This window comes from Dermacentor albipictus, chromosome 6, assembly GCF_038994185.2.
Source record: "Dermacentor albipictus isolate Rhodes 1998 colony chromosome 6, USDA_Dalb.pri_finalv2, whole genome shotgun sequence".
Classification (NCBI taxonomy): domain Eukaryota; kingdom Metazoa; phylum Arthropoda; class Arachnida; order Ixodida; family Ixodidae; genus Dermacentor; species Dermacentor albipictus.
This window is the reverse complement of record NC_091826.1, coordinates 92,287,828-92,314,087: the sequence shown is the minus strand read 5'-3', so window position 1 is coordinate 92,314,087 and position 26,260 is coordinate 92,287,828. Positions and strand designations below refer to the sequence as shown.

The 26,260-nt window shown below is 43.7% G+C and overlaps 1 protein-coding gene and 1 pseudogene across 1 annotated transcript; one reads left to right on the top strand and one right to left on the bottom strand.

The window, feature by feature from the left end:
* Positions 1–311: 311 nt before the first annotated feature.
* On the bottom strand, positions 312–1,876 carry LOC139047072 (uncharacterized; annotated as a pseudogene).
* Positions 1,877–4,618: 2,742 nt separating this feature from the next.
* Positions 4,619–26,194, top strand: LOC135897658 (cytochrome P450 4c3-like). Its single transcript, XM_070541057.1, has 11 exons — positions 4,619–5,076; positions 5,422–5,534; positions 5,615–5,700; positions 8,750–8,940; positions 10,201–10,270; positions 10,399–10,525; positions 13,248–13,454; positions 17,542–17,715; positions 21,692–21,758; positions 23,786–23,965; positions 25,868–26,194. The coding sequence occupies exons 1-11, from the start codon at positions 4,818–4,820 to the stop codon at positions 26,041–26,043; spliced, it is 1,650 nt and encodes a 549-aa protein (XP_070397158.1). The 5' UTR covers positions 4,619–4,817; the 3' UTR covers positions 26,044–26,194.
* The last annotated feature ends 66 nt before the right edge of the window (positions 26,195–26,260 follow it).

The window sequence follows — 26,260 nt, the reverse complement described above, 5'->3', positions numbered from 1 at the left end:
TATATCTGAACTAAAGCCATGCCACATTCTTTTAGGAATTTGTTCCCTAAAACGTAATACCGCTGCATGCACAGAGGCACAAGGGGGGGGGGGGGTGTCTTGAAGCGTAATTTTTTTCCAGTGTTATCATTCATATCATCTGCAATTTTTTTAGTTCCGAATATTTAGGACTGGCTAATGTACATGTGGGCAAAGTTTCACTGAAATCCGATGAATACTTTCTGAGAAAAGGTACATTGAATTTGAGGAACTTGCAAAGAACATGATTAGAGAAAAATGAAGCTTTATGTTTGCATACTTCTCATGCATGCTCAAAATGCCCCAGGAGAATACATTTCACGGCTGACATTCTTGCAGGTGCCTCCAAAACCCTTCTTAGAGTTCCTTTTTACCCGTCGTGTTTCCTTGCTCTCGGCAGAGTCATACAATTCTGCCCTGTCAACGCGCTCTTTGTCCATTCTGTCCAGGGCAACATCATAAAAGACACCTGGAACAATTCCAAGAGCCTCTAGAACAGCTTTTCTTGCAGAGTTACCATCATTGTAGTAGGCTACTGCATCCTTAGCTGCTGTCCTCAACGTGTCAGCACTGACAAATGTTGTCTTAGCGCAACGACACCAGATGAGTTGGTTCAGCGAATCATTGGTGTTCTGTGTTCGTCCGTGAAGACATTTGCTCAGAAGACCTGGATCTGACAACGCCTTGAACACTGGCTTGACGACGTCCATCACGGCCTCAGGAAGGTAGCTTTTGTGGGAGTAGGTCTCAAGCCTTCCCTCAACAAGGCTGCGGTTATACCCACACCATGAAGAGGGTCCCTTTGGGCAGAGTCCATAGTGGGGCTTGGTATCTGTGGATAACTTATGAAAGTATATTGCCCACACCGCTCGTCTCACATTATCCAGACTGTCTGTATTTCCCCGAATAGCTCTGCCATAGTAAACCTGAAGGGAGTCAATGTCCTTTTCTGTGAGGTGCCCTTTCCCGGAAAGTGGTAGACCATCGGCAAGCTTTTTCCCCTTCTCATTCTTCTTGATGTTCCTGAGCCTTGTGCCCATTTGCTTCTGGACATGTCCTACACATTCATGTTTTTCTATGGCCTTCTCGTATGGCTGCGAGTCTCTTACCGAAATGCACGCCTTACTGTCTCCATCACCAATGTAACTTGCGTACATTAGTTGGTGCTTTTCAACAGAGCGCCCAAAGATTTTTACTGCTCCAGCAGATTCCATTCCACCAGATGGCCCATCGTAGGTAACTTTACATTCATTCAAGTTGTCATCTGTGTGAAGATTGCGGGCACACATGTGGCAAAACTTGGACTCTACTTCAATGTCGAGCACTTTTCTAGTGTCGGCCGATATCGCTGCTACGACGCCATGTAGTGAAGAATAACCCCGCTTCATCCACGTTCTATCCACTGTGACCGCAGTTTCCAGCTCTCCATCAGAGGCGAAGGCCTCTTTCTTCAGTTCTTCGGCAGATTTTGCCATACTATTACTGACAGTGGTCGTAGATGCACAAAGAAGCCTCGCGTTGTACGATGTAAACTTTGTTGGCGGTGGCGGTAGATTGAGCACCACACACATGATGCGACCAGATGCCAAACCTTTGCCGCAGGTGCGAAACGCATAAACGAACCTTTGATTTACTTGAAAGACGTTGCCAGCAATGCGCCTTGATGTCTCAAGCACACTGAGAGCAGCGCACTCGATGCAGGTGAAATTTATGGAGTATGCCAAACCGCTTCGCCTGTTAATAGCTTCTTCCAGTATTATTGCACCCTTGTTGCACTTTTTACACACAGCAACATCTTGCAAGAAACTGCGGAGAAGAGCGAAGTCGATTAGACGGTAGCCAGTCGTACTTGCCCCATCTACATCAAAGGAATCACAACTGATCCTCTCACCAAGTTTTGTGAAGCTTGCGCTTCGTCGTGCCGCTTTCTCACTGCCCTTCTTGCTAGTGAACCGATTACCTTTGAAAGTTGTCTTTATGCTCCATTTGCTGGACGATCGTGCCATCTTCTGGGCAAGCAATACGTTTGAAACACGAAACAGACACGACCGCAACCGTAATGATGCCAACAATAACAAACACGAAACACGCTACAAGAGCACCACTAGCGAAACATCTGCTATCAAAGTAAATATTTTAATACAATCTTTTAATGCACAACATTTATTTGCCACACATACCCAAGCAAACAAAACGCGCCATAATGAAGGAAATTGCGAAAGACAACGATAAACAAACCGGCCTCCGAACTCCGTCCGCCATTTTTAAACACCAGAGCACGCGGCACATTTTGGCGCGGCATTTAAACCATTTTGAGCGGGCGCTCGAGGCCGCGCTTCCGCAGGTTTATTCTTCATAGTGCACTCGATTTTTCTGGGCCAAAATTGCAAATTCGATTTTTTGAATTTTTACCCTACCTTACCTCCTTAAGGTCCCACGTCCTAATTTTCTGTGGATACATTCTCTACAGCTCGTTCGGTCGAGGTAGCCGAGTCGCTTGCCATGCTCGCTGGCTATGTGTTCAGTTTATGCATACCTCGTTACATTATCTCGCACAACCCTGATTCGGAATTTTTGTTTTTGTTTTGTTTTCGCTCAAGTAGAACTTTACTAGTCGAATCCACGTTATGTTCGCTATCTTTGCGAGTAACATACGCAAGAATGTACTTTCTCCTTGCTCATAAGATGATGTCTCGGACATGTGTGCCACTTGCTCGAATGCGCGAAACTGGAAGGGTTTGCTCATGGCAAGCCATGATTCCAGGGCCACAGCTCTAAATGAACACAGACAGCACGCATAGGGGCCAAACTCCCCTGATATACCAGGGGTTTTTTTTTAGTTCGAACAGATTTCTCTTTTTTTTTTATGCACGTACGGCTGCTAGTTCAATGGTGCTCCTTGAGTTTCATTGCTCACAATGGTGGGCGTTAATTTCCTCGATAAATCGATATTGATAATAAATAATAAATAATTATAAGAATAAAGAAGCGCTAATAAATATAGTTCTACGAAATAACATTAGGGTGCACGTTGCAATTTACAAATTACAGCTGATGAGTTCGCCATGCCTATTCACTTGTATGTGAGTATTTTCGAAAATCGCACCAATCTTTAGATATCTGATGCCGAAATTCGCGACGAAATGCATCGGTGTTCTATGTAAGCATGTCCTTGACTGTTAAAAAAGGCGTTTTTTCAAAGGAAGAAGCGGAACAGCAGTGCATTTTGTCACAAGTTTTAGGGTGTTCATCTCTAAATTGGTGCGCGTTTTAATATACATTCCAATTGTACGTGCGCTGAGAACTGCTGCGCCGGCTTCATTTGCTCACTTGCGACGTTTACCCTGAAGTGTTAGTTTTAAGAGTTATTTAACACCATTTAAATTACCAACCCACCCATTGGGAATTTGCCGGTATTTGACCGCCAGACTCCTTTCCGATTTGCATGGTGTTTTATTTGTCTCGGTTCTTGCACAGCAAGCATTGCAGTCTGTGAAAACCTCTCCCAAGCAACACATCCTGCAAAGCCGGACGCTGGTTGGGGCGCATCATGTAGCAGCCTTAGAGAATGTTGGGTGTCCGGTGTTGTGGATGGAACCACGCAAATCCCGCAGCCGAGCCGGGCATCCTACCCACTGGGCGACGACTGCGGCCACGACTGTGGAATATGAAATTGTATGAAATTTGTTAATTATCAAGGTATGTACAGCAATTGTTCTAAAAAGTTATTCTCCACCTCCTGTGGTTAACAACTCAGGCAGCAGAATCATGCTTTTTGCTAGCCGATTTTCAAAAAATTTGATTTTGCTTTTAAGAAAAGAAGAACGTGGTGTTTCTAAAGTTAAGCGCATAATCTGAGAGAAAATTTTCATCCGACATTTTGTTTTAGAAGCAGCTAACCTAACAGTAACGCACGCTCGCATTTCCAAAAGTGATGTCGCGGAATCTGACCCTCTGAACCTTCACACATATTGTTTGTACATATCAGATAAAACGGAAGTGCGAGAACTGGCACCTTTTTTGGTATACTTAGGTTTGGGGAGGCGTTCCATTTCATGTCGGAAGAAAACGCATACTGTTGTGATGAGATTGGCATGGACAGGTTTAAAAGAAAAAAAAGAAAAGCAGTTGTCAAGGGATACTCTCTATGTTCAACTAACCGGGTGGCTCGTCAAGGTTGTTTTCGTCGTTGTTTGTTTTACATTTTGTATTTTATTGCTGATCTCCTTTCTTTTCTGAGCGCTTGCCGCCTTCGCTGCCACCGTAACGGTTATCATTCGGATCAACCAATAACTACCACCCGACAGCTTTGCTTTAGGATGGTTTCCACGTTTAGATGCCTTTTCGTACCATTTCTTTAATATGTCCATGCCAGCTACGCTGCGTAATGAATTCCTCGATCACTAATCATCAGCGATTCTGGCTGGGGATGAATTCTCGCTGGCCCGTCCCCTATCCTACAAATTTTGCGCTAACTCGAGCACCACCTACTGTCCGGCGCATGGCGCTTCGGGCTGCGTAGTTCGACCGACCGAATCAGGAGGGAGCCTCGAGCCCACTTGTCTGACGCCCATCCGTCGCAATCTTTCGTCGCGCAGAGGCAAACTATCAGCCGAAGCCTCCGCGATTGGCCCCGTGGCCCATGCGTGTCTCCCATCTCCTGTGGCGCCCGCCCTATTGACGGATGGTTTATCGGAACTTCGCTTGAGCTCATAAACAATGTCAATGTGAAGAAGCCGGGGCTTTCTCCTTCCAGCGCCTTGCTGTCGCGTTCCAGCTGCGAGGCGGCAAGCAGCTCTATGGGCGCAATCTTTTTTCACGAGCTTCGCGATGTTCTACCGGCGTTACTCGCGTCATTCGTGCTGTATTGCGCGGCCGTCGTTGTCGGTGCGTTTGCCTGCCTGGTCGGCCTGTTGTGCTACATTAAACACAAGCAACGCGAGACGATGGTCTACATGGAGAAGTTCCCCGGGCGAACGGAGTCCATCCCCATGCTGTCCACGTGGTCCATACATCGGACCCTTTCCAAAGAGGCGCATCGCTTGGACGTCGGAACGCGTAAGCTCTCACACTACTCGCACGTGTTCATTCGAGCAGTAGTGGCACGTCCTACTTCTGGCAATTTGCCTCGGTGTCCATCTATTATCGCCTGATCGGCTGGCACAGTCCCCTATGCCATCTTACCCTGGTGGCAGTCGTGCATCATCTAGCTGTAGCCGTAAGAGCCGTTAACCTGTCTACGCCGGCTCATTCGATCACACTGCATGGCATCAGCGTTACTCGCGTTCAGCCGTGTCGCGTTGCGTAAGCCAACGAGGCACCAATCTTGACTCTGTACGTGTGCGCCTCTATGAGATGTTTCTACGAGTGCCTCTAGGAGCTGTCTTTTGTTTTTGCTAACAGATTTGTTCCAGCTGTCCGCCGGATTTTCTCGAATGTACCAGAAACATGGAATGCTTCGATATTATGATGCTACTCATCCCATTCTGGTATTGTTCAAAGCTGATCATATTGAGGTAATTATAAACATCAGTATATTTTGTGACCGAAATCACTGTGAGTGGTATAAGTCTGAAGGCTCTACTTTCTTTTTCAGGAACTTTTGACAAGTAATGCAGTACTTAAGAAAGGTCATGAATACGACATATTAGGGCCATGGCTCGGAACTGGTCTTCTCACAAGGTAATTGCTTCTTGTATCGTTTCGTGCTCTTTATTGCTTTTTATACTAACTTTTGCTGCAAAAAGCAGAAAGAGAGTATATTAGGAGATTGAAATGACGTTATAGCATGACACTGTGAGTAAACTGACGGATATTTTGTGTGACATTTTTTCAGTTTATTGCTATGTAAGGATATTTCATCTAGGGGAATGAATATGCACGGGGGATACTTGTACAGTTGCACCTTCATACGTCTTGCATTACATTACCGCATGCAGTACGGGGCACGTAGAGGAAGACGAAGATCTCGCGCACTGCGGAAGGGAAGAGGCCCCTGCGCGATCGTTTTTCAGTTGGCCTGCAATTAAAGTGTCCTGCTTAGTATATCAATGAAGTTTGCCACAGTTTAACGGAGGGTGAATGCATCACGATAGCTGCAAATTGCTGCACTTGTTTAGAAACCTTGTTGCTAAATCTGTAAAATTCGGCTTTTCACCTTCGCTTCAACAGTTTACAACACTGGGCAGCGGTGAAAAAGCTGAAAAATAAAAAATAATTCACGCTAATAAGGTACACGTGCTCGGGCGCATAGAACACACGCGCAAGTAGCACTTGCAATACTGGCGCTTTCACGTGCAAAACTGCGATCTGATCAGTGGTAGGGAACTTCTGATTATCCTGACCACCTGAGATTCTTTAACGTGCACCCAAATATAAGTACATGAGCTTTCTTTCATTTATTTCCCGTCGAAATACGGCCACCGCGGCCGGGACGGAACGCACGACCTCGAACTTGGCCGCACAGCGCCACACACACTAAGCCACCACGGCGAATATAGCACTCAGTTCAATGAGTGGTTTATTTAGTTGATATTGTAAATGTTCGCGACTTTCCTCGCCTGACTGTGTAATCAACCTATACTCAGTGATAGCAAAATGACACCACAAGCTAGGGTAAAAAATGAAAGAAAAGGAAATCAGAAAACTCAGTGTGTTTGAGCATTCATCCCTCAGCTGAAACTTAGTTACTTTACGTTTCAAATTTGTTATCGTTCCAGAACACATATGCAGCGCTTATTACATTTCGACAAGGCAGCAAATTGAGTCACGTTAAAATAAAACGAAAGGTTTGCCATTCTTGAGGGTACGCCCTCAAACACGGCAAAATAAGAAAGCTTATTTGCAAAAGATTTGACAATTTTTTATATGGCATTGCCTTTTAGAAACAGCTCATTGGTGTTGAACTGCTCATAATAGCTTAAATGGGGTATGCGGATAAACGGGGTAAAATGGGTAAGGCAGTAGAGCAATCTTTTATTGCTGGACACCCCCAGCAGGCGTCGTATCAAAATCGAAGGCGTCTGCGAAGTAGAAGAAATACCGGAGTTGTATGGGCTTGCGTACTAATGCTGTCTTCCTTGTAAGAGACGACGACCCAGTAGACACTATAACCCGCTATTTGACAAGTGGTTTCCGCAGTTCCCAAGGTAAATATACATGGTAGCGAAGCTTCCATAGGAGCCCATACGTTCAAAACATGGCGATCCATCGCCGGTTCATGGGGCTTAGCGCCATCTGTATGTGGTGGGAACACTCCCGGCGGAAGAAAAAATAACGTGACGCCATCTCCGTTAAAAGCAGAAGTGACGTCATTTTGTTTTCGAAGGCACGAAATTTGTTTTGTTGCTCTTCCTTTGGAGTTATATATTCAAATGCCCCGCCATTCGACATGATGGGCGTTTCGAGCTTTCAGCGTGGAAAGCGATGCAGGAAAAGGCCAGCCGTACGGTTGTCGAAATCGCATCCCTGCACAGAACATACTTTCTTTGTAGGCCGACGAAAGGTTTAGGTGTAGAGTGCTGACCCTATTGCCGGATGCCAAGCCCGTCGACCAGCGCAGTCGCACGAAAACAACTACATAATTATCTGGCGGTCGTAACTCACTACTTTTGACTGAACAAATTAAGAAGCAATGAAGCTACCCGCGTCACCAAATTCAGACAAACTTCGACAAGCAAGAAAGCACAAATTGTGAGGGGGGCGTATTTCAACAGGTGATACGAGTGCGCCTTTCTGCCCATTTCAAGACGTGCATTGCACTGCGAGTGATAGTGGCGTCAACGCCCCCTGTAGCGATGGGCGCTGAAAAGGAATGCTTTTATTAACAATAATAAAATTAAACGTATTTTCTTAACTCATCACGAATATATTAAATTGACTAGGAATTTTATTTTCGTTGAATAAATCTAACTGTGTCTCGTTTGAATTAAACAACGCGTTTTTCTTTCCCGATGTTTGTTCCCTCCAAACATAGTCGCGCTTCAATCGCTGCTCCCATAACCCCCCATGCTGATGTCCGTGACAATCTGTACTGAACCGCTTTTCGCCCGAAGCTTCGCGACCTATTTGGATCGACCATGCAGTTCCCGCAGAACTTGTTAACCGTGAATCTACACCACCTGTGGGGCATTCCGCGCATGCGCGCGCGCGCGCGTGGCATTGGCGTATTTGTCGCATTCGTCAAGCTGGCTCACTCCTGAGTGCTCATACTTTGTCCCGTCTTGTGCAGTGCCTTTTGCAAGTCTATGAACACATTGACAATCCTGTTTGGTTCCATGTCACAGTAATATATATCCCAGTGTCACCGGATGAATGACATTTGTGCGTTGACTACATCCGCATCACTGCTTTTGTTCTTTTTTTTTCAAGAAATGCAAGTACGGATCACAAAACCAGACTCGCAGCAGAAATAGCTAACATATTCGTCAAAAAAGTAAAAAAAGAAAGAACTTTATGTTAACACGCTAATGTCGAAGCAAAAGTAAACAAGCAGAACTTGATCTGAGCAAAGCAAGGTAAGGGAACTGAACCTGCGTTCTCATAACACCATCATTCCAGAACCGTGAACCAAATCGTTCATCTCGAATCGTAGGGTGTCGTGCTGTTCCAGCAGGAGTACTATAGCTGCCAAGGGTACCGCTGTTATTCCAGGCGAATGACAAGGCTCCGAAGAGGGAAGCAGGTATTTTCGGGGTCACTTGATATATGTAAAGGAAGCTTTTTTTTACAGTTCAGGATCAAAGTGGCGCTCTCGGCGGAAACTTCTGACGCCTGCGTTCCATTTTCGAATCCTGGAGGACTTTCTGCCTGCCGTCGATGAACAGTCCAAAGTTCTGGTTCGCAAACTTGGCCAGCTGGGAAAAGATCGTTCCTGCGACATCGTTCCTCTAGTAACCCTTTGTGCTTTAGACATCATATGCGGTGAGTTCTTATAATTATTGTACACTCCATATTAGCCTCTACATACCGGACGAGTGCCAAAACTTCACTTTTCCATATGATATTTCACAAAAATAGAGAGCCTTTCAAAATTATAGCAAAATTATAGCAAAATTCAAACCTTTGTAGCAATAGACTTTGAGCATGTTCAACTTCTATAGTACGTGGATTTCACTGGTGCTTGGTATAAAGGCTGGCATTACAGAATTTTGCTATATCAGTGGGTACTATGAGGTGGCGCAAGTTCATGGCCCTTTCGCTTATTACATGATACAAAGAGAGTGGCAGCCATTATTTCTTGTAGCTTCTAAGTAAAACACAGGTGAATGGAAAGAGAGCCGTTCCACATTTTTGCTGCCGCGGTGTCACACATTATACATCGCTTTTCAGCCAATTCCAGCGAATGTATTTTTTATGTCTGTTGGTCTGCTGTAGTGCAAGGAGATTAAAGCATGTTGGCCACTCAGTACAGCAAGTCATATAATTTTTTTTATCTTCTGTCAATAAACATAAAAAGCCAAGGTTAATTAATCAGCTTCGCAAGGCGTAAATGCGAGGAATTACATCCAACGAGAAACCTATGGTGCGTTCCATGGAAACTCGCAGTTTAGCGCTTTCTAACTTTGTACCAAAATGCGGAATATTTCTTTTTTCTTGTGCCACTCACGAAATATGTCAAATAAGCAAATAAACAGCTAAAAACAAGATACTTTCTGCCTCCGCGCCGCACTCGCAGTGCCAACGAGAAAATTGTAGAGCAACATTAACAACTCCTGATACAGTTTTCTGTTGCTCAATACATGCTACATAAAAGTTTTTTTTTTTTGCGAGCGTCAAAGAAGCCCACGAATACACGCAAAATTGTGCGCGACTGTTCACTCGATGCACTATGCTCCCACGCATGAAATGAGTCAGGGATAATGGAGCCGCATCACTATGTTTGAGAAAATAAATTGGTCAGTTGGCCAGTACTTCACATAAATGTGACAGAGTCAACGCCACAATTAGCATTTGCTGTTTTACACATTACTTACCTTAATATCTGACGCCGAGAAGTGCTAGATTAGGTGCACGATAATACCACAGTGTTGTTGTCGTGCGTCCTATTGACAGCGAAGGTTTTCTTGGTGCAGAACTGATGCGCATGAATACATCTATACACGCCACATGTTCTCACATTTCACAGTAGTCATGACCCAGGCATTTTTATACAGCTATGAAAATCATAACTTTCATTTTCAGATACTATAATGGGCTACACGATCAATGCTCAGAGTAACCAGCAATCGGATTATGTTCAAGCCATCCAAGTGTAAGTATTTTGAATCGCTAATCAATCTTTGTGTCATGTACATTTTACGTAGGCTGTCATGCTAAACTTCCGCTAAAAAAACAACCGTGTGAACTTTACAAAGCTCTGTATTTCTTTCACGTGCACAGGCTTGGTCACAGCTTCACACGGCGCTTAGAGTCACCGTTATACTGGATAGACGCGATATTCCGTCTTTCAAAGCCTGGTAGGCTGTTCCATCAGAAAATCGGAGACCTTCATCAATTTACTCTGAAGGTAACATTCTGCCTGATATTGTCGCTCTTGTTAATGCATTTTAAATGTTTGTCGACGCAAAATCGTTTCCATTAGGACTCTTGTCCTGCAAACACCTTCGCTGCTCCACAAATGAAACGCCATATCCGTAGAGCGAGGCGTTGCGTACATTTCGTGTCACATCATTGATTCAAGCCGAATATCTAACTCTTGGTAAAATGCACGCGATAATTTCAAGGGCGAATTTGCGATTTAGCATTCGTTTCACTGAAACTGCAAGTACGCTTGTCCCGCGAAGTCGCAATGCATGACAAAAGGCCAGGTACTCGCATTATCACCGTTTATTCACTGACGACGGTATAAGTCCACTGCGGATCGCGCTGAGCAAAGGCGTAAGAGACCCACGCCTTCTGTTTGGAACTATAGCTCCTCTTTCCCAACGCTGGCAAGGCTGGCTGTTTGTTGTGCCTGCGCGTCGTATTCATGTAGCGTTTGTGTACAGCGCCCTTGCAGGATCTGTGTTGTCTTGCTGGCTTCATTATTTTCTCTTTCCTTCTTATTTGCAATGAACATGTTTCTCTTCCCTCCGTCCTGAAGAGTAGCGTCCCTTTTCGGTGGTAGCTTGTTTCCTTATTTTTTTATCTTTGTATGAATGTATATTCGTGTTCAAATTTTTAATAATAATAATAATAATAATAATAATAATAATAATAATAATAATGGCGCCAATGGATAGTTCCTTAAAAACGAACTGTTTAATAAGTTCATATTGAAAAGTGGTACAACATAAAATAACATGTGAAAGTGTTACTAGCAAGATATATGGCGAAGCGTCTGCTCACGGTGTTAGTATGTATGCATGTAACTGGTTCACTTCTTTCATTGTTTCTCGCAGTGTTTTACGTGATACATACTGTCGAAAAAGCTACCTACGCGATTTACAAATATCCTAGAAATGAAAAATTGACGCTCTCATATTTGAAAGTGCTGTGGAAGAGTCTTCGCATGGCGTCCGCATTCTGTAAACTTGATAAAACTCACTGATGAATTCAAAATGCCAAATCCTTTCACAGCTGTGCGCTTTGATGATTCTGCATGTGCAAGAAGTGGGGTGACAATAGTTTTCAATGGGTCGAATTAATTGTCACCTAGAGGGGGCATTGCTACCTCGTTCCCATGCGTACTATGTTTCCGTCAACTTCCATGTCAATACACACTGTAAATATTAATTCAGTATCGTTCATACACCTTTGCATGCGGTTGTAGTTCAGCTATGCTGGAGCTCGCGATGTCGCTTACTAAATAAAAGCAAGTTTGTTCTGAAATTATGCGACGCTCTTTCGTAATTACTTGCTGCCCTACCTGACAAAAAAATTGAAAGAAAGTAATGCCTGATATGTGTTCTTGCCAGGAACAGGGCTGCTCAAGAAGCAGCGCATAGCAACACAACAAACTTCATAGGTGTCTCGGAGCCGCATTTATTTAGTGAATGGCCTCTAACGTTGTGCATTTATGCACGCCATCGCTTGCTAAGGCGTAAACTGCAACCCCCTCTGCCAAGTATTTCACGAAGGCTAAGCTCTAGAAATATAAAAGAAAGTCTTAGTCCACAGGGAATGCACAAAGCCCATTATGGCACTTAATTGCAGGTGACAGCTCCAGTTCCTTTGTCTCTTCCGTTGACGTCTGTGCCCATTGACAATGTCTAACGTGGCGCCGTTCTTGCGTGGTCACATTGCTGATGGTACTTGGTGGCGTTAAATACCCAAAAAGTGGCCAAGTGCCATACGCGAAATAATTAAACATCCGCGTCGCAAAATTTAGGCCAGTAGCATGTATTTCATATATGGGAAGTCTTCGGTAATGAGAATATGAAAGCTGAGGTGATGTTATTACTTCTAAAGGAACATTTCAACTTCTTTATAGAGGTGATCTTTGCACCCGTACGGAACAAGTATGCTATATGTGATCAGCCATACATAAAGCAACAAAGTCATAACGATAAGAGAATTTCGCCTACTTACATGAACTAAAATAGGACATGGGAGTGTTTTCTGGTTCAATCATGGGTCTTAATCTTTTTACTGCACATTAGTTGCACACACACGAGCTCATAAACAGAACAGGCACCATAGGTTCTTGCGCACATGCTGAACACCTACTGTCTGCCGCTACAAACGTGCTGCAGCCATGGAGCTTATTATTCCCAAAGATAGATTTATTTCTGGTAGATGTAGCTGTTCTTCGTAGTTAAAATTATGCGCGAAGGTACGATGTGTATCGGGGAGAAAGTAATGCAAAAGAGCACGCACAAATGCTGACTTACTTTACTCCTAGGTACTATGCTTTATAGCAATGGAACGCGCTCTAATGGGCTGGGTAATACAGTCGAAGTTGACATAGAATTGGGCGGTGTGATGCGATTAGGAACATTGCTGAAATAGGATGCAATCGGCTGGTTCAAAACTGTGGTAATTGATGGTGGAAAGGCCTTCGTTCCGTCGTCGTGCAGTCGACATAATGTAGAAAGCTGCTGCTCATGACAACTTCAAAGAGTTCGTTGAAGATCTTGTTTAAAAAGCAGCATGAAGGCATGCATGCGAACCGGCATTTTCGCCGTAAACATAGACCAACTTGTCCTTATTACTATTCTTGTTAAGTATCCCTCTGTTTCTTTTGCCTGTCAACCGTATGGTTTTAGCTATGCAACGAGTTTATCGTACCACACCCACCCGGTGTGCAGGTTATCCGTGAGCGAAAGGAAGAACTTCTGTCGTGTCCCGAACTACAAGAGTCTATCGAGGAAACGGCTCTGGAAAGTGACATCTACGGCGTGAAAGGAAAAACCAGGAAACCATTCCTTGATATCCTCCTCCGAGAACACATCAAGGACCCTGAAAATTTTTCCGAAGAAGATGTTCGAGAAGAAGTGGACACTTTTATGTTTGAGGTACAGTACATATCCTCAGACATCGTAATTCGCAAGGGTATAGCGGTGTCGAATCAGTAGCATCATGAGATGGATGCCATCTTCAATGCCACTCATAAAGGTCTTCAAAATTTTACCCATATTACTGAACGCAGCATTGTACAGCTGAGATATACTAGCAGCATGTGAATGCAGGGCTGGCACAACCATTCGCGCCCTCTGCTGATATACACAGGTCGATGGCGTAATCATGCGCTGAAAAAAAAAGAAAATACATATTTGTTGAAGAGAAGGGTGGCGCATAGCTGGGTTATGGCTGGTTCTTTTTCTTTTTATGGACAGCTGGGGGGATGGGGGGGGATTACTGGATTATATTCTCTTACTTGGCATAAATACGCAGAGCACAAAGCACTTTCTTGACGGCATTGCACGTCCAGGAATCTAATATTGCGTGCTGTCTGTTGTGCTTGTCCCTGACGGCGTTTACAGCTGTGATCATACATACCAGCGCATGCCAAAACCACGATTTTACATTACTGGCGTGAGGCACAGATGGAGGCTCGTTCTTTGTTTATTAATTTTTTGGGTAGCCTGCACACCAGACTTTACTGCACACCAGCTAGCAGGTTTTTTTTGGTAGCCTGCACACATCACCGGGGGGGGGAGGGGGGGAGGGGGAGGGGTGCAGGCTACCATCTATTCAACGGTCACGTGCATCGTTGTGGCTTCGTTAGTTCATCCTTCTTCGTTTCGACTGATCCAGCGACCAGGAAACGGATTAAGTTCGTGGTCAGCCGGTCTATATGCACGTGGAACGAGTTGCGGCCAGGGAAAATATCACTTGCGTTTAACTTTTATTTTTGTTTCATTATTTCCTCGAGTGATGGCTTGCCGCGACGCTGAGAGGTCCTCGGAACAATATGCCCGTGATGTGGATTAGATAAGGTGGAAAATAAAATAATGCGAGACAGCGTCCCTCATCGAACCTTGCAATGACCCTTAAACTCCTAGGCAATATGACTGCCACCCGTTAACTCGTCTTGTTTTTCTTTAATTTTACAGCCCTTTTCGTGCAAAATTGCTAACTGGAAACAACAGTCGCCAGGATTCGAGAAATTAAGCGATCTACTAAGGGAGAGAGCCAAGGCAACAGTCAAACAGGAAAGAAAATCAAAAAGTCGCGAATGTAACCGTTGTTTATGAAAATATTTATGGCTCAACAACTTTGTATTTAAAAAAGGAAGTAGAGAAAACGCCAGCGGAAGTGGAGGACAATTCTTTGTGTTCTGAATGCCACTTCTACAGTTATCATTCGAGCCGCCTAACGTAGCCACTTCTTTGCTGTGCTTATGGAGGTGTTTTTCTAACCTTCCGCGGCAGGCGCAGTGCGTGTAGAATCACAGCTTCTTGCGCCTTACGTGGTTGTACGTGGCTGGCGGCCATACATTGTTACGTAACTTCCCAAATCACAATACGAGTCGGTTGCGGCACTTAACTTGTTAGAGCAGTAAATGAGGGATCCAAAATAACTGTGATTGTTCCGCAAATATATATTTCTGTATAATTCCTCTAGAGCTAAATCAAAAACCGCTACTATAGTTGGATGCATCTTAAGTCTGCAACGAAGCCCCGCCCACGCCCTCATAACCATCAGCCACTGTTCCTCCCCAAGGGTGCAAATAATTCGTACTTGAATCTTTTTCTGTTACCCAATTAAGGCGGTAACTATAAATATATTATTAGCGCGTAATTTTATACCGTTCCTTTCGCCTATTATGGTGGAATGGCGAATGCCTAATTCTTTATTGAACTGAAATAACATGCTTGCTTCTCTACATTTCTTGGGAAGTTTCACCTCAGTTGGCAGTGAAGCTTCATGAGTAAAACAGTTTCAACAGGGAAATAACCTGCACCGCAGACTTTTGAAGAGTAAAATGCTTAGATTCCATGCATTTTGTCCATGTCTGTTGCACACCTCATTGCTTCTGCCGATGAAAAGACTCTTCAAGAACAGCAGACGCTCCGGAGGTGTCAAGAACAACACCATTGTGAAAAGGCCACATAACGACGATTTTGTGTGCTTATATGATTGGCGGGCGTAGTAACAAAATTCGGTGCGGTCCGTCTGTCTTTGTTGCCAACTGCTATTTTTTTTTCAGTTCTATTCTACTAAAGTAATCTTTATTTTACACTTTCTGCTTCTTTACTTGTTCTTGGCAGTGTTCTTTCTGCGCTTCTTTCCTGCGCGAGTCTACTTGACGTGTTTCTTTGTTTGCACAGGCGTACCTGTAAGATACACCTTATTTCATTTCTCTATAGCGGGTTTATGCGGGTTTATGGTGAATGACGGGTATTATTCACATTTGTACTAGTAAAGGCCACCCCTCTCATTTGCGTAGAAAAGTTACATTTTGTGGGCCCCCAACAAAAAATATCCTGCGGACGTGCCTGAGAGACAGTCATAGATCGACTTTCGCCTATCGCAGTTTAGCTCTGCAAAGTTCCCATAGATTTCTTGTCTTTAACAAGCATACCTAAGGTCAACTCCATCGTCTACTTTTGTTTGGTTGCAGAAGCATTCTGCAGTCATATGCGCGGCTTGAGAATCCGTGCAACAGCAGCAGCAAAGGTTATCATTGACCTTGATAAGACAACTAGCGACGGTAAAAAAGGAGTGCCGCGTGCAAATCACAGCCGCCCCTCGCACCCGGATGCCCGGAACTCTCATATTTGTGCAGAAGCACAAACATGAGAGTTCTTTGTACACGATATCGTTATCGTGTACAAGCATGAGTTCTTTCTACACGGCATCGAAGCGTCCAAGAAGGCCTTATCGACCTACACGTCCAACATGGCGAAATATGCAGTCGAGCTCGTGCCATCTTATTCCGCCGAGAGCGGGGCGCTAATTTCACGACTACTTTCTCTGTCATGTTATTTTGGCGGCAAATTGAAGCTCTGGCCTGGAAAATATTTTTTTTTCTCTTCTTGGGGTGGGTTGGAGAAAGAGTGAGTGTGCTGTTATGAGCGACGCCGTTAATGTGGCCCCGACCCCTGTTAGTCATGCTTTCCTATAAGCAAGCACGTAAGGGGAAGCTTTATCTCGGTGTCTTTTGTCTATATACACGGGAACGAAGGAAGCGTTTTCCTCAGCATCCATTTCACCAAATTTAATGAGGTGTGTCGCATTTAAAAAAAGATTGCGCTCTACTGACTGTAAGGGGCCGATTTCTTATCTAAATTGTTCTTTCTTTTTCAAATGTTGTTCAAAATTTCGAAATGTGAACAATACTCAAGCGCTTTATTCATAACTCTGCAACTCTAAGATACATGATTATATCATAATTTTGTAAACTATACCTATTAGGACATTTAAAGAGAACAGAACTGATCCATCATATACCGCTTTCAAATATATGATTAATCTAGTAGAAGGACTTTTGCAAAACGTTTGTACGTATTATAACAACATCACGTAAGCTGTAAGCTCGTACGTCCAACCAGCTACTTTAGGTGCTCTAACAGATGCACTTTACAGAACAACGGTATCTGTCTTTGGTGCAGAATTATGGATTTGTGAACTTCACGCTTAAATTTTTTTTTATCTTGTACATTTGCGGTAATGTTTCTGAAAAGAGATATGTCCTAAATTCTAAATCAAAATTATGTTTGATATACTTGCTAGACTTTAACTTTGTGATATAGAACAAAATTAATTGAAATCGGTCCAACGTTGGTCTGAATTGAGCATTTCTGCGCTTTAACATGTCGCTGATGTTTTGGAGTTGGCCCCTAGCAATATCTTCCTTTTGACGAAACTGAGCGGAAATTTGAAATGCTCTACAATGATGGAGGAAAAAAAAGACGCCTAAAAGTGACTAGCTCAGGATGTAACAAAACAACTTTACCTCTGCATTGTGGCTTGTACCATTCGCCAATGGTTTCTGGGATTTCCAAGGGAAATTATTGCCGCCGCTACATGTTCTGCGTGCCTCAAAAAGCAGTTCTATAATTAAACAAAGCCTTTAATAAAGCCTGTATTATTTGCTGCAGTGCTGTCTTATCTTCTGTTGTGTTATGTAAAATGTTGTGTGCAACGAATTTAAAGGGTCACGACACGACAGCCATGGGAATTAGCTGGGCTCTGTACCTCATTGGTCTCCACTCGGAGCACCAGGAACTCATGCACCAAGAGCTGGACGCCATATTTGGTGCCAACAAGACCCGACCTATCACTTCGGAAGACTTGAAGCAAATGAAGTACATGGAATGCTGCCTAAAGGTGAGAAGCGTTGTGAAAATATCATACATTCAATTATCTGCGCATGCTCTACATGGCTTGTGTATGATTGATTGCGCATGACAAGCAGTCATTCTGCAGCCCAGAATCCAGCGCTCCGGGCTCAGTGCCGTGGTCCGTGGAAGACGTGTGCTCTGCGTATGCATCCACTGCCTGGTTCCGTGAATCATTTGAGAAGTGAAGGTTCATACCTCGATTAATTGACATTGATTGCAAGCTTTCAGGGTTTCCACAAGAAAAAACTAAATGACAATAAATAGATGCATTCCACGCAAGGGTTCTGCAGGCAACAGATGATGCAGCCTTGAATTGAAAAACACCGGACTGATGTCGAAAGTGCAGCATCCGGAGATGCTTGAATTATCGCTAGTACTGCCCCGTTAAGCGGTTTAGCTCCCGAATTTGTTCACATTCATTCCACGAAAGTTAAAGCACTGATGGTAGGATTTTACAATAAGACTGGCGTTATGGAAACTAGAAGTGAGTAGAGAAGTGGACAACGCGAACGCCGACTATCAACTGAAGGGAGCACTGAGGCGAAAAATGAAAGAAGACACAAAACTCATCTGCGCATGCTCAGGAATGGTAACACCACGTGTCAATCGGGTACACGTGCTGGTCTACGTGAGAGATAACTGTTAAATCACTTAATCTCTTCCTTATGTAAAGTAATCGAAGGCTGACTCACGCACGCACTTCCACCATTATAGATATGCCAAGCCTCTACCATAAGACGCGTATCTTCATTCTTATGCCTGTACAGTATCGCACATTCATCTAACTTTGGCTTGCAGTTACAATCTCGGCAATGTAGCGAAAGATTAGAAGGCGATCCACCGGTTAAGGACCTTTTATGCTCCATTAGCCTCTGATTGATACACCGTCCCGTTTGCCCTACGTAGAACTGGCCACAGCTAAGGGGAATTTGATATACCACACCCATACGACATTCTGTAAAACTGTTGTTCTTATTGTGCTTCACTGGACAAATATCTGTTCGTTTTTTGCCTTTAACCCGCTCCTTTTTATTCTGTACGGCAGCGCATATCTTACCTAGCTTATTGGGAGCAGTGAAAGCAACATTAACATCATATCTACTAGCAACTTTTTTAAGCCTGTGCGACACTGAATGAATATACGGAATAGCCACTACTCTTTTTTTGCGATTACTGCTTTCTGTGATTACGTCCGTCCCCCTGGAAACAGACTTCTTTAGGCGCTCAGCTACAGTGGCCACCGCTACATTAGGATAACCTGCTTCTAATAGGCGCCGGACCTGCGCATTAAAACTGGCGCTCATTTTGTGCATGCAGGATCTTGTGAGGGAAGACTTACCAACTAGGTCAGCTTTCTGTCGTTCTGGCGTTATGGGCTGTAATGTAAACTCGTCTATGGAAGCGCTAGGACTTGGTGTTTGGACTTAATTTTAATAAGAGAGGTGAAGAGGTCTGGTGGCAAAACATGATCCTTTTCTGTGGTTCCGCGTTGAGTTAAGGGCACTAGAAGAAAATATGCGAAAAAGAGAGAGAAGTACGGATAGACAGGGAGGTTAATCCGACGCACGTCCGGTTTGCTACCTTGCACTGGAAGAAGGGAGTATAGGGATGAAAAGAGAACGAGAGAGCACAGTTTCGCGTACATTTGAAGGTACGCACTGAGTCAATGAACAAAAAAAGAGAGTCATCGGGAGATCTTATGTGGTAAGAACAACTGATTTTGTAGGCTTCAACAGCAACAGCAACAGGCTTGTTTTGTTTTTTCCACCCACCTCTTCGAGTAATCAAGCTCAAAACCAATAATTGCGCTATCTGCCACCAGGGATTTCTAAAAAAAATTGTATATTCTATAAAATAAGAAAACACTCGGTAACTAAGAAGACCAGTGGAACATTGTCACTTATGTTGCAAGGTTCTTGGTCACGTTATTTATCTATAGTCGCTTTAGGGGCAATTTCTGTTTTTAAAGGAAAAATGCTCTAAAAATTTTTGTTTTTGGGCTCAAGGGTGCAGTTCTCGGTATTAAAACATTTGCTAAATCAAAATGCAGGCATCGCTGACAAGTAAAGGTCCGTTCACTGCTTTGCAGAGCACATGAGGTTGTTCCGCTTCGGCGCTGGCATCGAGGCCCTTCACCTCGCATGTACAGCGATGAGAAGAGTTGGGGTAAACACGAGAGCACATGGCCAGGCGTCCCAGCTCCATGAAGTGACATTGGAGCCAGCATGGCCGCACATCGAATCAAGCCTGCGCTTGCTCATTGACGCTTGACAACGTGGTCTCGGATCGTCTGTCACATTTAGTGTTCGGCAAGCCGGTGTTGCACTGAAAAGAATGCCGCTTCAGTAGTGCACCACTGTCACGGAGATTTCAGCCTTGTGCTTGTGTACAGCATATAAAAGGCCGGCGGTTTCACCAGATTGGGCCTTAACGAACTAGATAGACGCCGCTGAAGCTTTCATCGCTGAAAAAGAAATTTGTCCCCTCTTGTTAGCTCCAGCTGGTCAATAAAAGAAGCAAATTTATTTTTCTTCACTTTTTGTTACATTTATTTTACGAATGATGTACCGATGTACAAGCCATTCGACCCACTTTTTTTGCCACAGGCCAGCTCCCGCTGATCAAGTCTGATTTTTTTATATGCACATCTTGTTAGATTGTCGTCCCACTCCTGCCTGTGGCCTTCTGTGAAGGCTGGCAGTAATTCTGAAAAAAAAAATGCATTTCCCTCTAGAGAGAACAGTATGCTTGAAGGCAATGCGGTTCATTTGCCTCCGTGGGAAATAGCCAGCCGTTTGCATGCAGGGCGCAAACACAAGGCTAGTTTCGGTGCTACGAGTCAGCTCGTGCAACACTACTGCGAGTGCAGTCGCATTCAGCGCGTGCAGCTTTAGTGCAACCGAGCAACGCAGCAGACGACACGAAGCTGCACTGGCGCTCAGCATAGCGTGGCATCGCGATCGAGTGTTCTGTGCTTATCTATGCACTACGCAAGCAACGCCTGGCAGCGGCTGCTTGGTTGAAACAGCGGTATCGTCCAAACAGGGTGGCGTAGGAGGGCGCACATCGTTGACCGCTGTAGTGACGCTTGAATAGCGCGTTTGTTTTGCCAGTGCTGATAGCGGCCTGAATTCGCTGTCTGGGTGCACTGTAGCGCCGCGTGCCACAAAATTTTCCATCCTTATTCACTTTGAAAAAAAGCGGCACACGCACACACAAAAAGAGAAAATGGCGGTTATTGAGGCAAAAGTGAGACCAGAGCACCCGACTTGTACCTACCGAATTACATGTAAGTCCAATTAATTAAATCTATAGGCAGTTTTCTATTTAACTAATACATATCGAAGTTTTACTCGCCAAAACGACGACAAAATGCGCAAATACCCGTGTACTTAGATTTGTGTGCATCCCAGGTGGTCGGAATTTCTGGAGTCCCCCACTACGACAGTTTCAAAATCTGATCGTGGTTCGAGCCCGTAAAACCCCGTAATCAAAATTATTACTGTTTTCCTGTAATGCGTATAGGCGTGACAGTGCTTACCATATAACATTACTGGGAAAGAGCGTAGCATATATATATATATATATATATATAAATCATGTTTAACTACGGCAAAATATGCATTGCGCTTGTATACAACTCTTCACTCTGAGGCGCTGAAGCTGGACCTAAGAGCATTTAGTTCTTTAGTAGGTACTGTGAGAAGTGGAAATCATCAGCAGAAATAAAATTAAGTGCACGTGAATTATTTGAAGCGGAAAATATTCACAGACTACGCGCAAAGTGCATCAGTTCAACCTCTTGACTGCCTCATAAAGCAATAAAGTTATTCAGGTCAAGCTTCAGGTGCTAAAATAAAAAAGAAAGCCAGCGCTTGGTTTATCGGGCCAATCGTAACGAAATTGTGTATGTATAAAGCTACCCGCACTTTGTTTTGCGAGTGTTTTGTCTTTCCTTACAGGAGTCCCAGCGATTGTATCCATCAGTTCCATTCATCTCAAGAATGTGCGAGCAAGACGTCATGATCGGTAAAGTTTTTCCCAATTTTGTCTCGAAGCAAAAACCTTTAGTCGGCCATTGCAGGTCACCGTGTGCCCATATCATTATACTGTAATGTGCCTTTTCTTAAGGCCAGAATTCGAGCTTGTAAATGTTAGTGAGTGTTTTGTTAGTTTAGAGGCCAGGCTAGCCTTGTTGGAAGCACCGGCATCACGAAGAGCATTGGGAAAAACAATATAGACACAGGCAATGTTACAAATAGAAAGAAATCCAACCATTCTCTTGCTGAAACGAAGAGGGAAATTATATTTATGTTCCACTCAACATATACTGTCAATAAACTTATCGGTGTCAAGAAAGTCAGTTTACTTGAGGGAAAAGCATTTACAGATTGGTAAATAAAGGGATAAGGAAAACACAAAAATAAAATAAAACATGACATGATTTAACATGACAAGCTATGAGTGGGCGTGACGCCTCGTCCCTTATGAAAATCAGAACAAACATCAAATGACGGCCTGATATTCTAAAAGAGCGAAGTAAATTTAGGCACAATTTTGTTGGTGCTGCATCAGCCTCTGCGCGCTGAGCTATGGTAGTCCGAGCAACCTCGAAAACATTTGCTCACTTCGTCGAGTGTAGAAAAAGACATATTTGAGTTATACTCAAGAAATGTTTGTAATATATATTAGGCAGCTCTTAATTCAAATATCTGAGCATTTATACTGATGTAGCGCTACGTTTCAACACATGTGAATTATACAGGGTTATCATGTTGAAGTTTTATGGAATTTTGAAAGATCGCCTGGTGCAGATATGGCACAATTCCTATCATTGAGCTGGATTATTTGAAGAGACGGGCATTACTAGCACAAGAAATCAAAACAGATATTCGACTAATTGAACGATCACGGATTAACTGCTTAATGAATTACTTTACGGCGCACATTGCAATTTACGAATTGTAGCCGTTGAGTGTGCAAGACGTGTCCACTTGAAATGAAGTTGAAGAGCCCTTTCCTCAGCCTGCAAACGCAAAGTGACGAAAGGGCACCGAGCGGAGGACTCGCTTACGGCGGGTGTTTTGCATGTCCCACATGTATATGGATGTCGCTCAGGACAGCTCGCACCTGCCTGCTGCTGCGTGCAAGTACTATGTGGTTTTTCAAATTGCGAGGGAGCCTCTTAGTGTATTCCAGGAGTTTTCAGGAGTTCTTCAGGTGACAATAAAGTTATGTCAGTGTTTACCAGAGTGCTCGCTCTTATTTTGTTTTTCCAAGATCATGCGGGATTTCGAAGATGTATCCGAAAGGGTTCACAGGAAGATGGATGTTTTCTTTTTCAGCACTTGATATTTAGGAAATGTTGGCGCTTTTGTCAGGGGGGAATAATAATAATAATAATAATAATAATAATAATAATAATAATAATAATAATAAAAGTGGGGGGGTTTTACGAACCAAAACCACTTTCTGATTATGAGGCCCGCCGTTGTGGAGGACTCCGGAAATTTCGACCACCTGGGGTTCTTTAACGTGTACCTAAATCTAAGTACACGGGTGTTTTCCATTTCGCCTCCATCGAAATGCCGCCGCTGTGGCCGCGATTCAATCCTGCGGCCTCGTGCTCAGCAGCCCAACACCACAGCCACTGAGCAACCACGGCGAGTAATAATAATAATAATAATAATAATAATAATAATGCGCAGTGGAAGCTGCATGTGCGCTCATGTAGCTTTCGGTGACGGATAGTACGATGGTGAAATATTTCAATAATTGATATAATTATGGAATTTTAAGTGTCAAAACCACGGTCTGATTGTGAAACATGCTTCGGATTAAGTTTGACCACCTGTGGTTCCTTAACGTGTACGATAAGGAAGCGTCTTTTCGTTCCTCTCTCCCGGAAGTGTGGCCGCCGCGGCCTGAATCGAACCCGTCACGTCGAGCTCAGCAGAGCAACATCGTAGCCACTGACGTGGGATCATTCTATTGATTTTGCAAGAAGTTAGATGATAAGAATTCGCTGCCTGACGTAGTCCCACCTTCTTTCCCAGCTGGCCGAAAGCTACCGAAAGGTGCGGAAATCCTAGTTGGCATTTACAACCTGCATCGTGACCCAGGAGTATTCCCCAAGCCGGAAGAATTCATTCCAGACAGGTTTCTTCCTGAAAACGTGAAAGGGAGACACCCTTTTGCCTTTGTTCCTTTTTCTGCTGGCCCGAGAAACTGCATTGGTGAGCCTGTTCTTTATTATGTGCTTTGATTGAATTCAATCTTGCTACTGCACTGGAACATGTGTTAAATTTTTCAGCAATTAAGTTTTTTTAAGGCTTAAGCACTTGAACATGATGTACCACGGGTGCTGTAGGTGAAGATGTAGGCGCCGGTGCAATTAAACCCTCCTACTGTACTGGAGGGGGGGGGGGGGGGAGGGCGACTGCTTTAATTTTTGCGTGGTTGTATTATTTTCTTTTATGTTTCAGCGCTACACTATAGTTTACCGCGCGTACAGGCTTGAATACCTACCGAGGGATCTAGATGCAGTAATCGCCTGAACTATTTAGGTGCATTGTTGCACAAGTAAATATAAAGGTACTTTGCCAGTGAGGAACGCATGGTTGCAACTGAAAGGTGGGTCGTTCAATAGAACCTTGAGTCGCTGTAGCGCAACGAGAGAGACAATAAACCGAGTGGGAGGCCAGCGGCGTTTAATTTTACCCTGATGACTGACATAGAGGAAAGGAAAGGGAAAGAAACAAACAGGTAAGTATAACATCATTGGGGAGGTATCGATGCAAAATGTGAGCTTTTTTGCATGTTTGCTGTTCAGTGACAAATCAACTTTAAGGACGACCACATTGATTAGATAATTAGATTTAAATTAGAGTTTAGATGTAGATGTTTGGACGTTTAGATGATTCGATTAGATGATTGCACCACAATCCTGAGTCAAGACCATGATGCACAACGTTGTCGGGCACATTATGTAGGAGAGTGTGGTGAAATAAACAAGGTACACACATGGTGTGGTAAAGAAACGAGCACTTCGTGCTTACACATTCTTTTGAATACAACATTGATCGATTAACATATCTTTTCAGCGCCATTGCGACGATGGTGAGGATGATGATTACGATAATCTAAACCATGGCGCACAGCTACCTAGGGGGACAAGCCAAGGATCGAGTAGCGCGCGCAAAAATACTGTAATTGTCAATTAGTTTAAGCGTATATAAATGAAACGAAGAATTAATTTGTTTATTGCTGTGCCCCCCTCCCTCCCCCAAAAAACAGCGTAGTGGCCAGGGCCGAAAATAAGGAATGGGCTTGAAGAGTCAGAGGCAGGCTATATAATTTACATATGATTACATGTATATTAAAAAATAAAAACAGAAACATCAGCATTTCAGTCTGCAGGAGTCATAAATGAAGTTTTCTACGGTATTGCATACCTTCCTGTTTGTTCTCTTAAAACGTTCGTCACTCTAGCTTCTAAATTTTGTTGCTTCGAATGATATTATCACATTAGCTCTCTAAATATAGCTGCGGTTGATAACATCCGGTGGAAAGTACGGGTATCCCGACATAAACGCCCTCGGTTGCAGTTGTGAATGCCACGAAGTTTAAATGTATTGCATTTCTCCTGCTAGGTAATAAGGGCCGTCCTGTCAAATGGGTAAAATTGAACACACGCTTCATCAGTCTATTGAGTGCATAATTTCCAGGAATGTTGTACCGCAAGTTGAGCCAACAGAATGCTGACAGCATTGTAGGCTGACGCTGGCACGGGTTCACAAGGATGGGTAAAATATATGATGTGTAAAAATATTCAGACTTCCGCCATGTAACTGTGAACAACATTGAATTGCTGTTGCCGGTGTAGATTGCAATAATATTTAAGGAATTGCCCGAAGTGCATAGGACGTTTGTATGTGAAACCAATGAATTCTGCTAAAGGCGCCCAAGCAAATCAATCAGTGCCTGCAATCCTGCACGAGAAAACGTGTTACCAGGACCGGTGAAGACTGAGGCGTCTTACTGGACTTCTTTTTCTACTCTTATTGCAACCATATCGATGCTTAGAACATCGATTCAAAGCGTTTTCCCTACAATGGTTGTGTACTACTTTCCCGTAGGTCAACGTTTTGCCATGATGGAGGAAAAAGTCGTCATTGCCAACATCCTTCGAAACTACAAGCTGGTTTCACTGCATCATCGAGACAAGATCCGTGTCATGGCGGAGCTCGTTTTGAGGCCGAAGAGTGGTCTGCATGTGAAATTTATTCCGAGGGAGCCTGAGAAATCGAAATGAAAGGATTCAGCGACAATTCTTTCCTCATAAGGTTTCATTCGTTCACTAAAGCGCGTCTACGAACGTACCGAATAAATGAAACATATGACTGCGACGGTCACGTCGCTCATATCTGCAGCTTTCTGTCATTTCAATAAATAATAAGCTCAAAGGCAGCATACCATAAAACAATTGCATTCTGATTTTGTACCAATCTCCTGACATCAAATTTACTAAC